At 40.2% G+C, this 24155-nt stretch overlaps 1 protein-coding gene across 1 annotated transcript in view; it reads left to right on the forward strand.

Moving 5' to 3' along the window:
- Nucleotides 1–13194, forward strand: part of LOC114647257 (uncharacterized) — a 29860-nt gene extending 16666 nt beyond the window's left edge. Inside the window, exons 5-8 of the mRNA XM_028795908.2 lie at nucleotides 3343–3484; nucleotides 6560–6696; nucleotides 10861–10953; nucleotides 12892–13194. Of these exons, the coding sequence (XP_028651741.2) occupies nucleotides 3343–3484; nucleotides 6560–6696; nucleotides 10861–10953; nucleotides 12892–12987 (468 nt within the window). The 3' untranslated portion in view covers nucleotides 12988–13194. The remainder of the gene's footprint in view (nucleotides 1–3342; nucleotides 3485–6559; nucleotides 6697–10860; nucleotides 10954–12891) is intronic.
- Nucleotides 13195–24155: the final 10961 nt, after the last annotated feature.

The raw sequence follows: 24155 nt of genomic DNA on the forward strand, positions 1-24155 counted from the left end.
CAATGTGCAGGTTTCTTGCAGTCTGCTTCTGGTTTTCCTCCAGGATTTCCCTGTGTTTTTCTGCATTCATTTTAACCCCACAAATGTTCCAGTGCCGGCTGAAGAGAGACTGCCACCACCGCGTGGTGTCAATGGGGATGGTGTCTTTTTAGTAATGAGCAGTGCTTACGCCAAACATGGTGTTTAGTCTGATGGCCAAAAAACTCCAATTTGGTCTCATCTGACCATACAGCTTCTTACAGCTGATATCAAAGTCTCCCCTTGTGCCTTCTGGCAAACCCTCAGATGTCATGGGAGTTTTTTTAAACAATGACTTTCTCTTCTTTAGTGACTGGTGAAGCGTCCAGACAACAGTTTTTCCAGTCTTAGAGACTGTAGCTTATAACTTTTTCAGAGTTCTCCTACATCTGTTGGTGGCCTTGCATGATCACTGTTTGTGGACAGCCAACTATAGGCAGATTTACACCTATGCCATACTCTTTCCATTTCTTAATGACTGATTTAGGACTCTAAGGGTTATTCAGGGATTGTGGATATTTACTTGTCTCCATCTCTTTACCTGTGCTTTTCAATCGTCTTTTCACAGAGTTGCATGTGTGTTTCTTGTCATCATTGTGTATGTTAAATCACAATATTAACTCACCACAAGTTGGACTGTCAGGAAACGGCTGCATTTATACTGCAATCACCTGAAACCCCTTGACTACAAAAAGTATATCTCCATTGAGCTAATAATGTTAATTCTAAAACTAATTTTTTGCACCAGTCATTATTTAGGCATGTCATATTAACAGGGTGGGCGGCACGGTGGCGCAGTGGGTAGCGCTGCTGCCTCGCAGTTGGGAGACCTGGAGACCTGGGTTCGCTTCCCCAGTCCTCCCTGCGTGGAGTTTGCATGTTCTCCCCGTGTCTGTGTGGGTTTCCTCCGGGCGCTCCGGTTTCCTCCCACAGTCCAAAGACATGCTGGTTAGGTGGATTGGTGATTCTAAATTGTCCCTAGTGTGTGCTTGGTGTGTGGGTGTGTTTGTGTGTGTCCTGCGGTGGGTTGGCACCCTGCCCAGGATTGGTTCCTGCCTTGTGCCCTGTGTTGGCTGGGATTGGCTCCAGCAGACCCCTGTGACCCTGTGTTCGGATTCAGCGGGTTGGAAAATGGATGGATGGATGGATATTAAAAGGGGTGAATACTTACATAATTGATTATTTTGTGTTTTATATTGGTAATTAATTTAGACCATTCTGTAGAGATCTGTTTTGACTTTAACAGTGTGGAGATTTCGGACCTTGACACAGACAGGCAGACACAGAATGTCCCAAAACACACACGTTTATTCCCTGCTCTTCTGCACAACACAAACCCAGTGCATCAATCACCAATAACACAGTCCTTTAGACTTCATTCTTCTCTCTGCCGCCTCCAAATCCTCACTCGCAAGCTCCGTCCTCTTCCACCCGACTCCGGCTCCCAAATGGAGTGAGGCGGCCTCTTTTATACGTCACTCGGATGTGCTCCAGCTGCTTCCTGATCTTCTTCCAGTAGCACTTCCTGGTGTGAAGTGCTACCTTCCAGGGCTCCATAATTGTCCAGGCGCCCCCTTGGTGGTGACCACGGGCCCCAACAGTGATGGGCTTCCAAGTTCTGCTCTAGTGGTCCCCACACAGAACAGGGTAGCTGCCCTCTTGTGGCCTGGGAAAGGTATTGCTCCTCTCCAGGTCCCTCCAGGCATCCCGGCTAGGAAGGACCCCCAGCCGTCCACTACAACATTAAATCTGTTGATCAGTGTCAAAAAACACAAATTAAATCCACTATGAGTCATGGGGGTGTAACATGTTGCAAAATGAGAAAACCTCTTAGGGGGTGAATAATTTTTATAGGCTCTCTATTTCTAGTTTTGATAATCCCACCACTGTGTTGTTAGTTTATAATAAAACACGCTATACTCTGGCCTCCCTGACATTCATGCTGGGTTCAGAGATGGTTCAAAAAGGTCTCTATTGTTCACACAGCCCAGTTCCATAATCGTTATGACAGACTGTCTGTAACAACCTATTTATATACTGTCTTATGAAAGAAAACTCTCTCCCACATTTACAGAGTAGTTGTGTCTGTATTTCCTGGCATTTTAAATGATGGTCAGTGGCACACAGCACGTTTTTGTCTAGAACTGACATTGCATTCATATGATATGTTCATGTGGTAGTGGAGTTTTTAGACATACATTTAGATGGGACACTTTCCAAAATCTTTTTGTTTATGTGTGTTACTGGTTAAAGATGCATGACAGGCAACAACAAGCTATTTGTTGCTTTGTTCATCTTTAAAAAAAGCAACAAAAGGTTTGTTATAAATTTGTGTGTGAAAATGAAAAGAAGGGAAACGTACTGGCTGAGTATTGCATTGATCTCAATAAAATATGATGTCAATATGGATTTTATAGCTTAGGTTATTATTTATTTGAATGAATTAATTAGTGTTTTTGAGTTGTGGGTAGTGACCAAAACAACAAGATCATAAGTACTAGTGGCCAAAATCCATCATCCAACCCAATCCTAACTACAGGGTCACAGGGGTGTGCTGGAGCCAATCCCAGCCAACACAGGCAGGAAGGCAGGAAACAAACCCCAGGCAGGGCGCGAGCCCACCGCAGGGTGCACACACACACACCGACATGCACTTAACCTGCATGTTTTTGGACTGTGGGAGGAAACCATGAGTACCACACCAACACGGGAAGAACATGCAAACTCCACGCAGGGAGGACCTGGGAAGCGAACCCTTGGGGGGGGGGGGTTTGGGGGTTGGGGGGGTCTCCTAACTGCGAGGCAGCAGCACTACCCACTGCGCCACCGTGCCACCCAGTGGCCAAAATGATGTTCCTAAAGAATGATGGTGCCTTAGTTAATAGTACAGTACATTTATGTGAACTTTAAGATTATTTAAATGGAAAAAAATCAAATGTTTTTAAGACCAATCGACTAGTGTAAATCTGGTTTGAGGTATTAACATAGGACCTGGTAAGTGTTATACAATCCCCATATATCAGAAAGGGGGAAGTTTAATCCAAAGTAAGGACTACGAGTGCAGTAGAGCCTGTAGCCACTGAGTGGCAGCACTGCACCATGAGTCAAGGAAGCTCAATTTGCTTGGGTCTTCTCTCCAGAACGTGTAACACTTTACTCTGGAACAGCTGTTATTAAAACACAGACTTTAAAATAACAGCTCATTTATTTGGGTCTTCTTTTCTGGTTGTTTAATACTTTACTCTGGAACAAATTTAATCAAAGCACAGACTTTGAAATAACAATGAGTTTGGATAAGAGTTCTTTCACTTGATCTCCTTCTAGGTGTCAGTGATATCTGAATGGAGGAAGCCCTTGAAGAACTTTCTCTTTCTACAACGTAATCCCATGACCCTGCTGCCATATGGAGTTTTATATGACAGAAGTGGATTTATTTACTACCAGATGCAGGATCAGGAGATTAGAGGTATCAAGACTTGCTTTTGGAATGTTTGTATGAAGCAAGATTGCATCTTAATATTTAAATCGAATTTGTGATTGCAGCAACTTGATGAAAACGTCATGACCAGACCAGAGAGTGATGTGTCCTTCAAATGGGAGCCATAGGTTGTGCAAGTTTTGTCAAACTGGCATTTGTAACTTATTCTGGTGTGAGTGCTTGTTCATGAGTACACGGGTACATGTTGCTGTGGATTGGTATGCTCTTCATTGTTGGTTCCTGCTTTGCCCCTGATGCTGTTAAGAAAGAATAGGCTTATATCTCCTGCAGCCCATAACTGGTACATTTATATGCCATATATAAATATGTTGTGTTCATTGTATGTATAGAAAGGAAGGAGTATCACACTAATGTGTGTTCCATCAGAAAACACCTAAAAAGTATGGTTGTAGGTGGAAAAAAGCTTTTGATTATGTGGTTTGGCCAGAAGTAACCCCACAAGGTGTTTTGTAGCCACATCATGGCCAGAGGCAAATGAAGTCTGGAATTAGGAGAAAAGTTTGTAACAAAGGCCCAGCTCTAAGATAAAGAGAGGCAACAGCTGAGAGAATAATAAAGACAGGAAGACAACCTGAGAGAGGATCTGAGAAATAAAGTAACTTTTGTGCAAGACCAGTGACCAAGTTGATGAGCTCCACCACAGCATATGCAGGGTGCAACAGCTATTTAGGAAGGCCCAGAGAGGCCTTCAGGTTGTTATTTTGTTCCTTATTTCTAATATGTGTCATTTTATGTTACGCTCTGTGAAATATTTATGTACAGTATATGTATGTACATACATAAAGTCCCTTGAAAAAATATTTGCCCCCTTCTTGATAGCCTCTATTAGTTTTCACATGGCACCAGTTGGTGTTGGGTAACTTTTACTTTAAACCGATTAAATAAGGTAAAAATAGTATTGTTCACAAAGGTGCTCTTTATTTAATATTAGATTTTTTTGAAGACATGAACACATTCAGTGTTAAAAATTTGCAATAATGGAGGAAATCATGAAGGGGGCAAATACTGTACTTTCTTTACAATGACGTATATACTCTATGTACGATGTACTATATTATATGATATAAGTACATACATCTACATGCACACATGTATGTATATATCTACTATATAATAAAACACTAAGATCTGAGGTTATTTCCTTTTCCTTGGAACAATATGATGGGTCAAAAGATGAAGTGTGAGTTCTAGACACATAAGGAGGAGAAACAGCATAGCAGCATTGAAGGTATGATGAGAGAGTCAGCTGCAAAGACGGGATTTCTAAAAGCGGACAGGAAGTGAGAAAAGTGCCTCGAAAATAATGACAGAGACTGAGAAATGGGCTTTACAAGAACGCACTCGAGAGAGGTTCAGACACATGCAGATACAGAGGAAAGGCGGTGAAGTTACACGTAGGGCAAGAGATAGCAAATATGTTTTAATTATTCCGTTACCTGCTTTGATAGGTAGAGTGGCTAGTATGTGTGTATACAAATATACAGTATATATATTCATAGGACTGAATCGCAGTCTATTTATTTTAATGGTTATCTACCAGATAACACATGGAAGCAAAGGTGCATACACCTGATGAGCCCCAATTAAGGTGAGGTATATTGTGAGAACTGGTCTGAACACCATCAGACAGACACCAGTATAAGTATAAAACACACACATTTATTCACCAAAAGTCCCAGCACAGTCCCGTACAGCACACAGTGCTCCCGCACCAAACACCCCCAAACACGGGCCTTTCTTCCTCCTGTCGCTAGAGCTTCATCCACCTGCAGCTCCCGACTCTCGCTCCTCGACTGTAGGAAGGTGGCCCCGTTTATAATCACCCAGACATGCTCCAGGTGCTTGCTGACATTCTTCCGGCGGCACTTCCTGGTGTGGCAGAAGTGCCGCATGAGCACCCGGAACCACTCCGGGTGTTGCTGGAAGGTCCTTCCTCCACCTTCCCAGGTGTGGCGGAAGTGCAGATCTCCCAGGCTTTATGAGGCTTGGGGAGCCCCCTGGCGGTAGCCATGGGCCCCCATGGGTTTGAGCCTTCCTGCTACCTCCCTGTGGTCCCCTTGCTATCCCAGGCGGTTAGGGTTAGGGGTTATCCTTCCAGGCGTCCCGGCTGGGTCTGGCCCCCAGCCTCCCGCCACAATATATATACAAAGTTTGCACTGTTCAAAAAATTAGCACTAAAGCCCTATAGGTCATTCAGCCATAAGCTAACTCTCCTGAACTCTTACTCATAATGTTCAAATTTGGACTCATCAATGAATTTAAAACACACATCACGGGACGGGATCAATTTGGCAGCAGATCCATAGTATAAGGAGAGGTAACGACACATTAGGAGAACATGCAAACTCTACATAGGCAGTGACCTTGAATTATGAGGCAGCAGCGGAGCATTGTCAGGTTATAGGGGTGCAGATATTGGAGTGAGGTGTAAATCAGGCAAGCTGTGTAGTGTTTTCTGTTAATATAAAAGAGAGTTAGTGTATATATTTTAGTATATCTTTAGTATATCCTATGAGGCATTACCATGGCACTGGAGAGTGTCACTGTGTTCTATGTTGGATGGACATACTGTACAAGCAATAATTTTTTGCATTCTACCCATGTGACAATACTACTAATACTACTGCTACTACCATCTATTGTACACTTTCAGGTAAAGGTCTCCTACTGACATGGCGGTATCAGTGGCCGATAATGATAATGGTAACCCCTCTATTATTTCTCCCTATGGTCCTGTGCTAAAAACAACAATTTCTTAAAAAAGACAAATGAATTGCTAATTTCCCTAAGAGTGTTGAGTGCTGTTCATACATTAATGGTAGACAGGTCACATGACCTGCACTATTAAACAGCTTCCGGTTTCTACATATGACAATTGTAATGAAGCAGCAGATGTTAATAGTCAGTACTAAAATGTTGTTTTAAAGTTCTGAATGACAAGATGTTAATTACTTTGGTTTTCCCGCAGTAAAGTTAAAATGCTATTGCTATGACCTGCCGTAGCCCTTCTGATTTATCTGGAATTACTTTTCTTTTTCACAGGCTTTGAAACACGTTTTGACCACATAGTTTTGAAACGAGAAGACATCATTAGGAAGTTCCTCCAGTTTCTTAAGTTCTGCAAATTAAATCACCTCCAGCCACATGATTTCAGTACCTGTATGCTTCACACACCCCAGGTAAGCCAATCAACTTCTTGGAAATGGTTTCATATTCAAGAAATTGTTTTTGTCTGTTTTTTTTTTTATAACTTTAACAACAGGCTTTCATTGTGGTGGTGTTTTCTGAAAAGTAAATAAAATTGGTGTGATGCAATGGTTTTAAGCGTGATCTTGATGATACTCTGTGCACAGAGCATTGCCACATGGGATACAGTTGTAACATCTCTGCTCCAGGGACCTTTCTGTTTCAGTTTCCTAGTAAGATCAGATGTCTGTGTTACTTTCCCTGTGAACTGCAGTTTATCTTAAAGACCTGTATTATATCAAAATTATCCCAGTGGAAGGGAGCTTAGATGTGCAGTTTTGTGTTCCCTCTGATCGACTGGCGTCTTGTCCTGGGTTGACTCCGGCACCTTGTGAACCTGCGGTGGGAAAAGTGGATTCTCTGAGAATAGATTGATTGCTCAAAGTGTCTGAATACATACACACATAACTAATAAATGTATTTCTTTGTATATGCAGGCGGGAAAGAAAACGTAACTGGTCTACAATCATAAACCCTCACACTGCAAGACATGACGTTTACAACTTGTAAAGGCAGATTCTTTGTCAATCATTTGCATGTCAGCTAATCACAGAATCAATGGTGTCTAAAAGTTAAAAGAGTCAGCTGGGAGCTTTATACCTAACAGTGACAGCTATTATAGGCGTTTTCTGCTTATGGAATTTTGAGAAATTTTCATAAAATGTAAACAGCCTGAAATTATTTTTCATTCATGTATATACATATATTGTAACACACAAGGGCAGCATGGGGATACAGTGGTTGGTGCTGCTACTTCACAGCTTCAGAGAACAGGGTCCCATTTCACAGGCAGGAATGCGTACATTCTTCCTTTGTCTGTGTGATTTTCTCCAGATACTCTGGTTTGCACCCACTCCCAACCGTGCATATTAGGTTAATTGGTGACTTGGCTCCTTCAGAGTTTCTGGAGGGGTTGCTGTATGTGAAGTCTGATGGCTTGGTGCCCCATCTACCTCTGCTCATTGCCTTGTAACCAGCTGTTTCCAGAATAGGTTTTGCCCACCATGAACTTTAATTAGCTTTTTTTGATATACCGTTTTTACTTGTGTACCACACGCCCTTGTGTAAGACGCGCACCCTATTTTTTACAAAGAAAATCGCGAAAACCCATTTTGCCCCGTGTACGATGCGCATTGTGATTGTATAGGAAGCGGGTGAGGTTGGAGTAAGACACAGACGTGAATAACTGTAATGGAGAATAATTATGTCTCGGTTAATTCTTTCCGCACATGATACAGTATATTGTATTGGAGTACTAACTGTAAGCAGTACCCCTGCTGCATAACGTTCAGTGTTTGTCGCACCATGCTGCGAAAGGTGGGAATGACAAATAGCCCTGTGAAACGAGAAAAGAAAGAACCGTATAGAGACAATCGGTAAAGGACTATAACAGCAAGTGGAAAATTATTGTGCTCATCAGACTATTCCAGTTTAATCATCATCTTCCGATTCGCTGCTGGATTCGCCACCGCTACTGACGTCATCATCGTCACTTTCTCATAAGACGTCTTCTTCGCTTCCATCAATGCTGTTGGATATGCTGCACTTTTTGAAGCTTTTCACAACCAAATCCTCTGGAATAAGCTTCCAAGCAGTGATGATCCAGGCACATATCTACGCCAATGTTGGGGCTTTCATTTTGCCAGTTGCCGTTGTGTCATCTACCGCTGTTGCAGCCCATTCGGTATACATTCTTGATACAGGAGCCTTAAACGGCCGATTGATGCAGACATCTAGAGGTTGAAGGAATGAAGTCATGCCTCCAGGAATTATCACTTGATCTGTTTTCCCATCTTTCAGCCTTTCTTTAACACCTTCAGTTAAATGGCCACAAAAGCTGTCCATGACCAACATGTTTGGCATTTTCAGAAGAATGCCCGGCCGACACTGCCACACACATTTCAACCAATCGATTACGAGATCATTGTCCATCCAACCCTTTTGTTGAGCTCTGACGAAACTTCTCATTTTTTGGCAAGGTCTTCCTGTTAAATATTACATACGGCGGTAGTTTCTTTCCATCCGCAAGAATCGTCAACATCACGGTACACCGCTGCTTCTCTCTGCCTCCTGTGCGTACCGGGACACTCTTGTTTCCGACTGCATTAACAGTAGTGTTTGAGGGGTTCTCAAAATAAACTGGCATTTGATTAGCATTACCAGTTTGCCCCATTAAATACGTTTTCTGCTGCCTCAACTGAATAACGTGTTTTTGGAAAGTTAGTAACTTTTCTTCATATGCGTCTGGTAGACACTGCGAAATGGTCGTGTGGCGTTTTATTGATAAGCCATTCCTTCTCATGAAGCGCGTAACCCATCCGCGGCTTGCTTTGAACTGAGTGATGGGTATTCCATGTTCTTTCGCTATATCACGAGCTTTCATCTGAATCATTTCCGTGGACACTGCATATCCAAGCTGACGCCTGTCTTGAATGTAATCTGCGAGTGCAACTTCAACGCACTGGGCACATTTTCCACGAAATGCCCTTCTGTTTTTGTCGCATGACGAAAGTTTTTCTTTCTTCCATCGCTCATCTCAAACACATGACTCTGGAAAACCGTACTTGCGACCTGCTGCCCGATTTCCTATCTTCTCTGCTTCCAAAATCACTTTTAGTTTCTCTCCCGCCGTGAAGGAGCGTAAATGCTTGCTACTATCCATGCTGAAAGACGATGCCAAACTGATTCAAAAACAAAGAAAACCCTACCCTAAACCCAGATTTTATTTGTGGAAGAGCACCGTTTAGCGATACGGTCGGGTACCGTTATCTGATAAGACATTTTCGGGTTGGACCTGCATGTGGTGTTGGTTCAGTACCCGAATCTTAGCTTTTCACACATCCTCGTGTATGATGCGCACCTGATTTTCTAACGCTAATTTTCGGGGAAAAATGTGCGCGTGGTACACACGTAAATACGGTAAGTAGAAACAGAAACAGACAGGTGACAACACAGTCAAAGTGCAGGCTTCAAGGTTACACTTGCTAAATGCAAGTAGAATCATTAAACAGAAAATATAGCAAAAGTTCAAAAATTTAAAAACACTGGAGCAGAGGTACTATGCGGTTGTCCTGTTTAAATGATGAGGAGCTTCAGTTACCTGCAGTGTAATTAATATTGTTAAGCAAATGAAAGCAGGAAGTTTGGCCACAGAAAACATGCACATAAGAAGTGTTAACACAGCCATACTGAACATGGAGACCAAATGTAAATCATAACTGAAGAACATGGCGCAATAATAGGAAAGGTGTGGTCATAGACAAACTGAAGATAGTAGAGATAAAGTTTATGTGGTGTCATCGTTAAAGACAAATAGCACGTGGAATGTGAGACACTACACTAACTGCAGTGGCCGTGTCTGGGGGCATTATGGGTGTGCTTCATATTAGCAATGAGTGGGGCAAATATCAGGGTAGAAGAGGAACTGGATGAAGATGAGTTTGGAAAGTAAACCGGTCTTTTAACATACAAATGACCCTAAGATACAGCTTAAGAAACAAGGTAGAAACTTAAAAAAAGGGTCAAAGTCCTGAAGTGACTCATCAGAGCTCTAAATTTAACTAAACTGTGAATCTGTGGAATTATTTGATGATCATTAGCACCTTTTTAATGTGGCATGAAAGGAAACGATTCTGAAAGGGAGATCTGGGCAGCACTCTTAAAGGAAGGAGTACAGCCTTGGCACAGTCCTAGTCATGGCCAGAATTAAGCAAAACAGAGTCCTGAGCTCTGAACATTTAACCAACTCATTTTTCCAGATTTTTTTTTCATTTGTATATTACTATGTGTAAATAAAGATAAAAAGGCATTTGGTTTGCTTTATTTTGAATTCAAGCTGTTAAGCACAAGATACAGTAATTTTAACAGTACTTAGGCATTTTAAAGGAACTATATATAGGTATCAAAGTTGATGAAGAACTTTATTCACATTCTTCTGCTAATGTAAAATGATAAATAAAACTCAAAAATGCAAAAGGAATATTCCTAAGAAGAGAAATTAAAGAAAAAGTATAGGACATAAGTTGCTAGAGAAAATGGTGGAGTGATATGATAATTCAAGGAGCCAATCTATTTAACAAAAGCATCTTAATTTGCAGGACATTTATTTTGACCCCACAAGTCTTGGAACTCTGGAGGATCTTGGCTCTTTTAAGAAGGCTCTGAAAGCTGCAATCAAACAAGCTCTGCAGGTACTACAACTATTTTGTATGTTTACTTCTTACAAGGATGAGTCACAATGATGTTGAAAAGTAAAAATATCTAGAAGGTGACATGCTGGTACAGCGGGTGCAGCTGCTGCCTCCCAGTACTTGCACCCAGTTTGTATTTGTGTCTGGGGCATGCTCTACGGACAGTCTGTAGATGGATTTCATCTTAGGATTTTGGTCTGAATTGGCCTGTCATCGTTATGTGGATGAATGTACCCTGTGATGCACCATTGTCTTAAACGTTCTTGGAAACATAGGCCCCCAGTCATTGTACCACTGACGAAGAAAAAGGGAGTAAAGAAGAGTAGAAAAGGGTAGCCATGTTTATGATTTTCAAGCAATTCCTACCTTATGCTGTGCCCATTCAGTACATTAATTTAGTTTTCCATTCCTACTGGGTTTACTGCTTAGTGTTTAAAGGCGTTTGTGTATTGGTTTATTATACTCATAAGTAAATCCATTCCATGTATTTGTTCAATTCCACAAACTGCACACCTAAATCAGTGATTAGCTGAGCCAGCATTGCTAAAGTGGTGTATGTGATGGTAACCACAAATACTTTGAGGAAAGCCAGGGAAATGGCTACGCTAGTACAAAGCTCCTTGAGCACAGGAAAGGTGCTATATAAATAAAATGTATTAATTATTATTATTATTTTGTCAGTCATGAAGTCATACTTTTGTATCAATGAAATCTATAGTCAACACCACACCAAACTTGATTTTCAAGATGTGGTGTTGAAGCTGTCATAAAGAAATATGAAGAAATGGGCAAGCTGAAGACAGACTTAACAGAGAAAAATCCGAAAAGACGTCTGCGTCTGATGAACAAGTCATCTGGCACCAAAGTGTACATTTCAACCTTGTAAGAGTCTTGACAGCAATGATCAAGTGTTTGGACAAGCAAATAAACACTGCCCAGATAGCTAGCTTTAAAAATCATTTTCTTTGGTGGCCAGAGATTGTTAAATAATACTGTATATACATATATTCATATTAAATCTTATGATTGTTTGCTATTTGGCTTGATTAAGATAATCTTTTGTATGTCAGACTGGCTTGTGATTCACTCACCGTAATTTATGAACACAATAAAAATGATTTTAAAAGTAATTGGTTGAAAGGTGTTACTGATGATAATTCTACTTTTCAATTAAAATGACATAGGAATAAAAGTGTAGTCAGTCATTCCACTATAAAATTGTTTCTTTTTTTATATATGCAACAAAAAAGTGGGCAATTGGTGTTATGTTAAGAATATGTGAATAAATAAGATGTTGAAGTGATGAACTACTGAACTGGAAAACAAAACGAATCATTTAGTGAACTGAATGCCCAGCAGATCAGTAAATGAGCTGCTCCTGATCACCGCCCCAGTACTGTGCTCTCGTCAACAGATCAGACATGACACCAAGATGGCTTTCCCCAGCATAGATACTGTATGCAGTCACTCCTAAAAACAGCATGTTGTTTTATTCTGCTTCACCAGTGGTCTTTTATTTTTTCCCTCAGATATCTGCCTTTTTTAACCATGTAACATCACGGGAAAGAAATTCACTGTTACTCGATGTAATAAATTAATGAATCAATTAGTGAAAATATCTCAAATCATTAACTCAACTGAACCAATTTAGAATGACTTTGGATACTCAGGATACTCATTTTTGCCCTGCGGAAGAATTGCGTGAAAAGTTCCTGACAAACAAGGAGTGCAACCAAGAATGTAAAGAGGAGCCTGATGTCAAGGGTGGGAGCACAGTGGAAAACCATTTTTAGCATTTTACATGCCATCATACACCATCAGAGTCATTTGTGAGGTTAAGACCATAATTAAGTTCAAACTGTCTCAAAACCAGAGCCTTGCTTTAAATAAAAAACATAGGATTCATTTGCAACTTCCTTTGCTTACCATGTTTTGCAGGAGGAGTCAGGGGTGGCGAAGCAGGTCTTTGACTGGCTGTGGTACCACTTGGAAGATGATAGAAACTGGCTTGAGGGAGTGGGATCAAGAGAGTGATGCCCAAAGTATCTGCAGTGAGAAAATACAAAGCACTTTTAACCTAAAAAACAGCCTTATGGGCTTCCAGCTCTTTTTAAATATTTAATGTAGTACTAGGGTGTTGTACCGTGCTAGCTATTATGAATGTAGTGAAAAGTCAAGCAAAATGACACCTTTTATTGGCTAACTAAAAAGATTAAGATATGTAATCAACTATTTATCAACTGTTTATGGGTTATTATCAGCTTTATTACATGTTTACTTTTGTTCTAGGCTATGACTGACTTGTGTCTCTGTGGCAGTTTGGTCATGCCCGTGTTTAGTGATACATTGTACGAGAAAAGTATAAAGGAAAAAAAGTGTTAAGTTGTGACCCTGTGCTGAGCCAAGTGACTTACCCAAAAGTACTGCTCAATGCTATTTCCTAATGTCATTCATAAGTCCACCTTCAGATAAGCATGGAAGAATTTTACTATAGTCTGTACACATGAAAATACTACTACTACTATTAAACTCATTCACATTTCAAGACTCTACTGTGTGGAATTCAGATGATCCTTTGAGCCATGCCCAAATTCTAGATAGATAGATAGATAGATAGATAGATAGATAGATAGATAGATAGATAGATAGATAGATAGATAGATAGATAGATAGATAGATAGATAGATAGATAGATAGATAGATAGATAGATAGATAGATAGATAGATAGATAGATAGGTCTCTTTATTTGACAGATACTAGGCAGTATGGCACAGTGGGTAAGGGCTTTAGACTATGAAGCCTGATGTTGTGGGTTCAAATCCCACTACTGACACTGTATGAACAAGTCACCTCACCTGCTTGTGCTCCAATTCAGAAAACAAAAGAAAAGTAACCAGCAGCATCTCAGATGTTGTGTAAGTCACCTTGGATAACAGTGTCAGGCAAGTAAGTAAATGTAATTGTCCCATGTAGGAAATTCATCATTTTACAGGAGCTCAAGAAATATAACAAACAACAACATCAACCAAAAATATACACAAAGAATTTTTAAAAAGGCTTACCTAAAGAGAGGGCAGTAAGAACAAGTCATTTTAAAGGCATATTGCTGAAGGTTTGCTCATTAAACCGTGCACAATGTAAGTTGTTATTGTCGGTTTTATCCTAGGTAGCATTACAGTCTCAACAGCCACTTATTCTGACTCAGGCTTGCGCGCTTGAATCATCACTACTTGAAAGGTAGGAAGCAGCTCCTGGACAGGGCAGAAGTCCATCGCAGGGCACATGCACTCAACCTAACATTCGTGTCTTTGAAAAGTTTATCTACATTAATCGGATTTTGAATCAGAAGCTACCCAGTGACTTTTTATTTATCCTGTATTTTAATCATCTGATAATTTTACCTTTAATTCTGTCGTGCTTTTTAATGTATCCTTGTAATGTATCCTTTATTCACAGTCTTGGTGGGGTTTTATAAAGATTTCACATTGTTTTAGACATTCATTTATGTTCTCGGCTCAATGCAATACACCAAAGAGTTCTTATATATAACAATGATTTTATATCGGAGAGACTCTGGTTTAACTTCCAGCCCAGTCACTATCTGAGTGAAAGATACAGGTTGTTTCTGTGTACCACACTATACGTCAGTCATACAGTATATTAGATATGTTTATAGGGTTATTATTGTACAGAATACAGTGACGTTCTTACTTGCAGGTGCTAATCAACACCCAATACATCTTCACTGCACCATGATTAGTGAGTATAACTACCTTACCTCAAATCTTCCCTCTTCCATAATCTCAGAACAATATGAGCATTATAGAAGAGGTTTCCAGATTAGCTGGAATTAGCAGAATGAAAGGGGATTTTGTTTTTTTTTTCCATGCCTCTCTTACAGTGAAACCCCCATTTTATGTTTTAGTTGGGACCCACTAAAAAAGTGTTAAAGGAATACTCTTCCCACAAAAAGGATATTTTCTACATTTCTAACCCTAAGTAGTTTGTAGTGGTGGCAAAGGAAAAAAATAGTCTCATGTTGTCATCAAGAAAGTACTAGATAAAAAGATTCTGATTGAACAGGACCCAAAAGTGACCAGCGCTGGACAACGGCAAATAATGTGAGAAAATGTCAATGGAAAAGGGAAAAATTCTCACATAATGTCTGTTGCCTGACCCACCTGTCAGTTATCCATTCGTATTCTCAAAGCAAAAAATGTGCAGTTTTTTCTAAATTATTATTGATACTTCTGGAAAACTCAGCATACAAGATTAACAGGAAAGTTACTTTTCCATAATGGTGTGCTTTTGAATTGAAGACCTGCCTCTCCCCCTCATTCTTTGGTCAAGAATCCTTCCTTCAATTCAAGTGGACAGGTTCAAACCACCGTAACGGGATCTACTCCAAAGTCATTCATTATGAGTGACCACCATACTCCATCCCTGACAGTGAGCCCACCACCCCTGTGCAGTAACCTTGTTCAGTAAACTAACCCAGAGCTGGTAACCAAGGTGAGGACAGAGGTGCAGACTGACCGCTAAATCGACAGCTTTGTCTAAGGTCAGAGCTCCCGCTTCCACACCATGTGTTGGGAATTATTCCTTCTTTGATTTTATTTTTTACAGGCAATTGTGAATCAAATTTCATGATCCAGCACTCAGTCAGGGGGCTCTCCAATCCCCCGAATTCATATCTGGCATTTATTTATTTGAATTGCAAATTAATTTTTGTCCCATCTCAGTCGCCATTTTGTTTTGCAAATATTCGCCACAATTTTGATTGCTCATTGTTGGGATACATGATGGCTGTTATTGCCGTGTCCTTGGAGGTAGTGATCTGAACATGACACAACAGAATAAAAGGTCTTCCAGGGCAAACCTTCTCTATCTGAGCTGCAGATAAAAAAACAATTCTTTCACTTGCTAATGTTAAAAATCTTTGTGCTTCGTTCTTTTGTGTATTGACCCTTGATTTAGTATTTTATTTTGCTGTTCATTTTTGGCATTGACACCCTTAACTGGCCAGGCTAGGGAGTGGTTTTAAATTCATCGCCAAGTGCCTGTTGGCCTGTTGACCCCACATATCCCATCCATCCATCCATTATCCAACCCGCTACATCCCAACTACAGGGTCACGGGGGTCTGCTGGAGCCAATCCCAGCCAACACAGGGTACAAGGCAGGAAACAAACCCCGGGCAGGGCGCACACACACCCACCCACACACCAAGCACACACCAGGGACAATTTAGAATCACCAATCCACCTAACCTGCATGTCTTTGGACTGTGGGAGGAAACCCACGCAGACACGGGGAGAACATGCAAACTCCATGCACGGAGGACCCGGGAAGCGAACCCAGATCTCCAAACTGTGAGGCAGCAGCACTACCCACTGAGCCACCGTGCCACCCCCCACATATCCCAGATGGGCTAAATCTGAAAATGCAGCATGAAGCATCGATGTTGGCTCACCACCATAATGTGAAGGATGAGGGTTGGGAACAATGCTGGTTGGGCAACAGGCAAGAAGAGTTCAAGTTATTATTGTACAATAATACAAGAAAATACTCATTTATGACTTATTTCTAAGTAAAACATTTGAATATACAGGTATAAGCATCTTTGCCCTTTAGTAGAGAGTGGTTATTAATGTACAAATACGATAGCATATGGTCCAGTTTATTTTGTGGTACACTTTTATTTTTGTCCAGAAGGAGGTGACAAAAGCCAACACTTTGATAAATTAAAACCATTACTGTATTAAAGCAAAAAGGATTTTTTTCTGAATACGAAGGTGTTATTCTTACCAGTTTGCATTAACATATTAAAAGTGTTCGGTGGCAAAAAGTAAGTAAGAATAATCTGTATGTATATATTAAAAAATAAAGACTTTTGTAGACTGCTATAGATACCTGCAGAGGATGCCAGATGGTGTGTTGGGGAAGACCTCTGGATTTCATTCACACATATAAAAAATCATCAGAGCACTAAAATAAATGCTGTCAATATTGTATGGAGGTTTGGCACACAACGGCACAGTGGATAGCACACCTGCCTATCAGATCTAAGACCTAGGCTTATTTGCCAGGTTGTGTTTGTGAATTCCTGATCTTTCTACACAGGTTTTCCCTCAGGTGGTCTGGCTTTTTGCAGACCCTAACCAGTTTACTGTAAATTGGCTTTGTGTCACTCCAGTTCTCCTGAAACCCCAAAACTGAAACGCTCATAAAAATGCCTGGATGAATGGATTAGAAATGCAAAGGCAGAAACAGAAAATGCACATAAAATAATAAATCAAAGCTTAAATGGGTCCATCTTTGCACTGTCTTTTAGCTCCTTGTAGGGGATTGTTCATTCACCTTATATGACTCCTCTCTTCTCTTGTAATATCTCCATTGGCCTGATGTTGACTCTTCATCAAGAAGGCCACAATGGCTACAAGCTTTTATTACACTCAAAGTGAAAATCAGCGGTGTGTGATTGAACACCTTGCACTACTATACTTGTGTTTTGCTTCCTCTCATCAAGTGATAATAGGATAAGCTCAGGATTCTCCATAGCTCTAAAAGTTTACTATGTGGATTTAGTAACTAACCTATACTGTATACCTGTAACTGGATGGAGTGTCCATTTATCAAAAATGAATTTGTTTTTGAAAGAACAATTTAGAAAGAAGAGATTTGCCGAAAAGGGGATCTCAACACGAGATATTTCTTACAAAGGCAACACAAAACAAGAAGAAAACTCCAAGCAGCATTTCACAGGTGGTAATGGCAGCCTGACAAAATATGTCTAATGTATACGATTACATATGCATATGTACGATATAACAACAAGGGTGAGGAAATATTTTGATCACATTTTTGAAATCTGTACACAAATGAAAAATTACAATTGGGATTTATGTTGGGCGGCACGGTGGTGCAGTGGGTAGCGCTGCTGCCTCGCAGTTGGGAGACCTGGGGACCTGTGTTTGCTTCCTGGGTCCTCCCAGCGTGGAGTTTGCATGTTCTCCCTGTGTCTGCGTGGGTTTCCTCCCAAAGTCCAAAGACATGCAGGTTAGGTGGATTGGCGATTCTAAATTGGCCATGGTGGGTGTGTTTGTGTGTGTCCTGCGGTGGGTTGGCACCCTGCCCGGGATTGGTTCCTGCCTTGTGCCCTGGGATTGGCTCCAGCAGACCCTCCGAGACCCTGTGTTCGGATTCAGCGGGTTGGAAATTGGATGGATGGATTTATGTTTAACACTCCATTATAGTAATCCTCCATAAATTACTATAAGCCTCCTATAAATATACTATGAATTATTATATATTACTATTATCTATCAATCCATTCAGCCATCTTCTAAAGCCACTGTCAGTGAAAGCCCGAATGGAAACATTGTTTGGTGTTTCCTCCTTATGCCCGGAGCCTGCGCCCATTGAGTGTCCACAGTGCCCTTGAGTATCATTTACCAAAACGGCACCCTTCAGCATCCACAGCGCAGACACGGGACGGGGTGGGGTGGGGTGAGGGTATGAGGTGTAAAGGTCCAGAGCAGGCATCGCTAGACTCATGTAAACGGCTCCCCTCGGGTGATGCACCTTTGTCACCTAAAGGATTGACCGGATCTGATCACGGGAAGCTGGAGCCAATCCCTATTATTAACATACATTTATTATAAATTACTTCATATGTTAATGTTGCTGTATATTATATAAGCTACATGTAAAGTTTTCGTGATGTGTAAGAGCGCATTAAGTGACCTGGTCATGTTTTAGGTTGATTGACGATTCTTAACAGATCCTTTATGAATGTAAGTGGTTGATTTGAATCTAATATTTTCAAGTTGTGATGTGGTTTCAGGAACAATAGAAACCTGATGATATCTGATAGACTGAGTGGGAATGGACATTGTGATGGGAAGAACTCAAGCCCTAAGAACCTTGGGGTTTCATTAGCACCTTACTAGACCATTGACGTCACCAGCCCTTTCTTTTCTTGTAATTTACATGAAAATAGCCAGCCTTGTTTCATGCCTTGATTTTTTAAAGCACTCACAGAAAAGAGTATTTTTTTTTTGCTGTTGAAAGATAGAAAAAACACGACTATTACTATTTAAAGCAATCACAGACGTTAACAGATAATTAATGAGTAAACACATTCAGGTTTCATTTAAGTGCTTGCTGCTGCAGATTATCAAGCTTAGCTGGGTCAAGCTACTTAATCTGCGGTGGCATTTTATAGACACAATCACTTGAACAAGGGCGCTAAGCACCATTTCAAGTAAAACTTAAGCTATTTCTCACTAACTTGGAAACATTTTAATGTGTGTACAAAATGTTAAAGGGTGGACATCTTTCAACAGAGATGAGCAATTAAGAATGCTTTATGAAGAGTAGTGGACATCAACATCACACTTTTCTCTATGACCCTGAGCTGGATTAAGTGAGTCTGAAAATTTGTGTTACAGTTTGGTGCAATGTTTTTTCAATATTTTTTACCAAGTTATGATTTTAATATAATGGGTATGTTTGAAAAATGATTTGAATAATAGTTTTATTTTAAACACATCTACTGCATCAACATGCTTGGAAAGAGGCAATCACATCAGTATGTTGGCCGTGTCAAAGCTGAACACCGCTGGATTGAAATAATAATTCATTTAATAATAATAATAATAATTCATTACATTTATATAGCGCTTTTCTCAGTACTCAAAGCGCTATCCATACAGTGAGGAACCAGGAAGCGAACCCACAATCTTCCACAGTCTGCTTACTGCAAAGCGGCAGCACTACCACTGTGCCACCTGTGAAGAAATACACATTAGGGTTGCATTACAAGGATAGACTGGCAAGGAGGAGGACCTGTTACAATCTTTTTCAATAAGATAAGGTAATTCATACACCCTTTACCTTTTCAACTGCCACTTGTGCTTCACCTGCTGCTAAATAAACAGAGGAAATACACGGATTATTCACACTTCAAACTAAAATGTGAAATGTACCTCATAAAAGCAAGGGTAGCACAGTAGTTAGTAATGATGCCATTGTTATCCAAGAGACTGAGTTCAGATCTTGGCCTGTTTACTGTCTTTGTGTAGTTCTCCCCAGGTGCATATGAGTCTTTTTCCAGGTCCTAACGGTTCTAATTTCACATCCCAAAGATGTGTATGTTTGCTTAACTGGTGACTCTAAAGTGGCCCAGTGTGTTTGAATTGGCTCCAAGACAACCATCCTGGGTTGAATCTAGCTTAGTCCTGGGGTATTCTTCAACATTTCAATGGATTAACTTAGAGAAAAGCCAAGCAAAATGACACCTTTTATTGGCTAACTAAAAAGATTACAATATGCAAGCTTTCAAGGCAACTCAGGCCCCTTCTTCAGGCAAGATGTAAAGATGTAAATGGATTAACTTACAAATCACAAGTTTATGCCACTGTTGCCCACTGGTGTCTATGCCATAGGTTACAGTATATAGTAGATCCATAGTAGTGACTGACCTGAGTACCTATTGTTTTACAGTCTAGTGCTTAAATAGGCTAAACACAAGGGGACAATCTGGGAGGCAGAATTTAAATTGTCTGCTTATCTTCAATTGGTATATTATTATAAATAAGCCAAAACAATTTTTTAATAGTTCTATTCTGTAGTAAAGACAATCCCAAGATTTATCACATGTGTAGTGTGGTGCAATCACTTCCAAGACTGTATAACGTGAGCACTGACAAGTTAAGAGTAAACATCTTGGAATTGGACATATGGAATTGGTCCTGGGGATTTAATGTGCAGCCATGTCATTTACAGCTAAAGGCCATGTAGCTACACCGTCACCAACTGGAATATGCAGTTCTTGACAGAAAGAGTCAAAGTCAAATAGGAGATGGCTATTTTAAAGTCTGTTATGTTTTATAGTGGTTGCTTTCTTACATTCCCTTTTTTTCTCCCAATTGCCAATTTCAGGCCATTTAAACCGTTAAAACGGCCACTACAGATGAAGGTAAATTCCAGAAATTACAAAAAATAAGTAACACACTCATTTTCAGAAGATTGGCTCCAAAATTCCAGGCACCAACTAATTCAGGGTGGTCCAGATCTAATTCTGCAACTGTTCGCCTGACAACCGTCTCCCCGCCATTTTGGAATGCAGGGCAGGTGCTGCCATTTATCGGCAAAAAAAAATTTTTTAAGTGAAATCTCTATGTAATAAACTTAATAAGTTATAGCGTAATGAAAATTGCATAATTAGATCTGGAACACCCTCTATTTCATTATTCTTTCACTGTTAAACTGATATTTCTTCAGTAGGAGCTCATCAGATTTCACAACAGAATTTGTACTCTCAGCAATAAACTAGCCCATGCCTTTTGCTTTTTAGCAAACTTATTGCAATTGCTGAAGAAAACTACATCACTGATACCATTAGATACTTAAGTACAAATTCAGTCATATTTTTGTATTACTTTCTGTAACCTGTTACCTTGTTAGATATGATGGAGTATATAATGATTATTAGGGTTAGTGATGTTTCTGCCAGCTTAAAGCACATTTCCAAGTCATTAGTAGATCTAGTGGGCTAGCTGTTCCTTGTAGTTAGAGAAATCAAAATGTTTTTAGTGCAAATTATATTAAGACTTTCCATAACAGGGACTTTAGACAGCTGAGACAAAATAGGTACTCTGCTACAAATAATGTTTCTTGAAGAATAAACCATTTTTGACAGCAGCAAAATCCAGGATGTTCCCTTTTGTAAGTCGCTTTGGATAAAAGTGTCTGCTAAGTGCAAACATGTATATGTAAATGTCAGTACAGCTGGAACAAACATAAGGAGTGAGTTTCATAATCAAAGACTACACACACTCGGGCAACCACCTCTTTCAATTATTTCCATCAAAGAAATGTCAGCTGTCACTAAAGGATATTACTGGGCAAGAGATTCGTTCTACTTTCCTGGACGGCTTTATATTGATAGTGTTTTATGCAATACACTTTTTCACTACATCTTTACATAAGGTTGTGAAGGTGTCATATACAGTATTGTATATTGTGCTGTTAATTGTATTTACTTTGTCATGTGCTTGAATGTAATACAAAGAGAAATTCCTAGCAGTAAAGTTCAAGTTCAAATTCATTGCCTTTCCTTATTTGTTCATTTGTGTGTTTGTCAAACCAGAAAGGTTGCCAGTACCACCCTGAGCTGCCATTCTTTCCAAGAAAACCTTTGCACTTAAATGTTTTGCACTGCACATCTGACGTATGCTTTCTGAAGAGTGCTACATCCGAGGTTTATCATCCCAAATCAAACTTACTGTTAGCCTTTTCTGCTCCGGCTTGCAGGTGTCTATTCCCAAAGTGCATGTTTTTGTTCATTTTCAAGAGCAATAATAACAGCCTCTTCAACACTGTCAGCTTTCTGCAAATCCAACAAAACAAGTCTTAAGAATTAAGCATCACATTTATAAATGTGTAAGTACCGCACCTCCAGCGTTATCCTTCTTTAATATTTGCGGTAACGCATTCCAAACAGGTATAGTTAAACAGGCTCCCTATGTCTGTATTTTACCTCAGCATTTTAATACAATTCTACTTAAACTCAGTTTATGTTTCATAACTACATTTCCCAAGAGGCTCTCGTAATTTTTAACCTATGTGCGCATGCGTTTCCTCGCACAGTATTATTTTTGATTGGCTAAATGGACACACGTGTTCATGTTTCGTTTTAAAGACCAATTAGAGAACGCGTTTCACATGCACTTCGTTCTTTGCCTTTGTGGCGCGTACTAAAAACAGTGCAATTGTGACAGATGTCTGGTCACACTTACAGGTGATCTAAACTAGAGACAGTTAAAATATCCGACTGCGCCACCCAGATACTGGGTACTCCTGAGATTTGCAGATAACACAAACAGGTTTATTTAAATTGGGCGGTGAGTAAACACACAATGAAAGACACGGCAGCAATTTCAGGAAAAGCAACAGTAACTTGTATTACACAAGACAATATAAAGTACACTGAGAAGATAAAAAAACATAAAAGTCTACAAATATTAGGAACGAAAAACTTTTTTTTTAAAAAAAAGCACCCAATCCACACTCTAAAAGTCCGTTAAAACATAAAGTGGAGGATACAACCTTTACTAGTGCGGAGTCCAGTTTGCGCACTGAGTTCAGCAGTTAATCGTCCGCCTGTCCACGGATTCACTTTGTTTGCTGGATGCTTGTTTCCCACCAGAAGTTTTGCCAAATTGTCAAATCTCATCGTCAAAAATCAGCGTCTCGTCTCGAGGAGTGAGCGTTCTTTATTATTATTGTTTTTTATATATCTTCTGGGCTCTTCGGGTTGCTACGATGATCTAGGCACGCCTCGCTTCTCGTTCGCCAGCTTCGCTCGGTCCTTTCGTGAGTCTTCCCTCTCTCGCTGTACCGTCTCTCTGGTGCAACTGTCTCTTCCTCCCTGGAGGTAGGTGTCGCCGTCAGTGTGCCTCGTGTTTTGGCAGCCACGTACCCTCGTCTGCCTGCGAGACCCTGTGCTCAGTGCGAGTGGCCTTGGTAACGTTCTCAGTGGACTGCCCCTCTCTCAATGCCATCTCCACACCACCACTGCCCAGAGGTTTATACGTATCTTCTTCAGTCCCTGCCTAGATTAACGTGACAATTTATCGAGCAATGGCACATACCAATTTGCTTTGAGCAGCAGTAGTATAAATATATTTTCATTGTGTAAGCAACAGAATCAAAGCACGTAAATATTTATGTCGTGCAGACAGCCATCGACAATAAACTTATAACAAAATCCAGGCAGGTTCATACATTCTGCATGTAGCCACCAACAATAACCTTATTTTCATCGTTTAAACAACAGAATAAAAGCAGGTAAACTTCTATATACTGTAGACAGCCAGCAACAATAACCTGTACTCAGGAAGTTTGACTTTTCACTTATGACCCCAGTCCCCACAATGGATGCCTATTGCACCTTCATCTACTGCCTTTTACATTTAATATTTAACATGTTTCTTTGAGAAAAAAGAAAACCACCCAGTGTGCAAAAATGTTCCCCTCTGAAATAATGTTAGAAGAGTTATTGTGAAATATTTTACTTGGTGTGGATTTAGTAGCTCAAGAAAACGTCTGTAAGATTTGAATGCCTTTTGTTGAATTTATTAAAAGCATAAAAGCAATTAACAAAACTAAACTCAAATCAAACCTCTCCCATGAGA

This window comes from Erpetoichthys calabaricus, chromosome 2 (assembly GCF_900747795.2).
Source record: "Erpetoichthys calabaricus chromosome 2, fErpCal1.3, whole genome shotgun sequence".
NCBI classification, from domain to species: domain Eukaryota; kingdom Metazoa; phylum Chordata; class Cladistia; order Polypteriformes; family Polypteridae; genus Erpetoichthys; species Erpetoichthys calabaricus.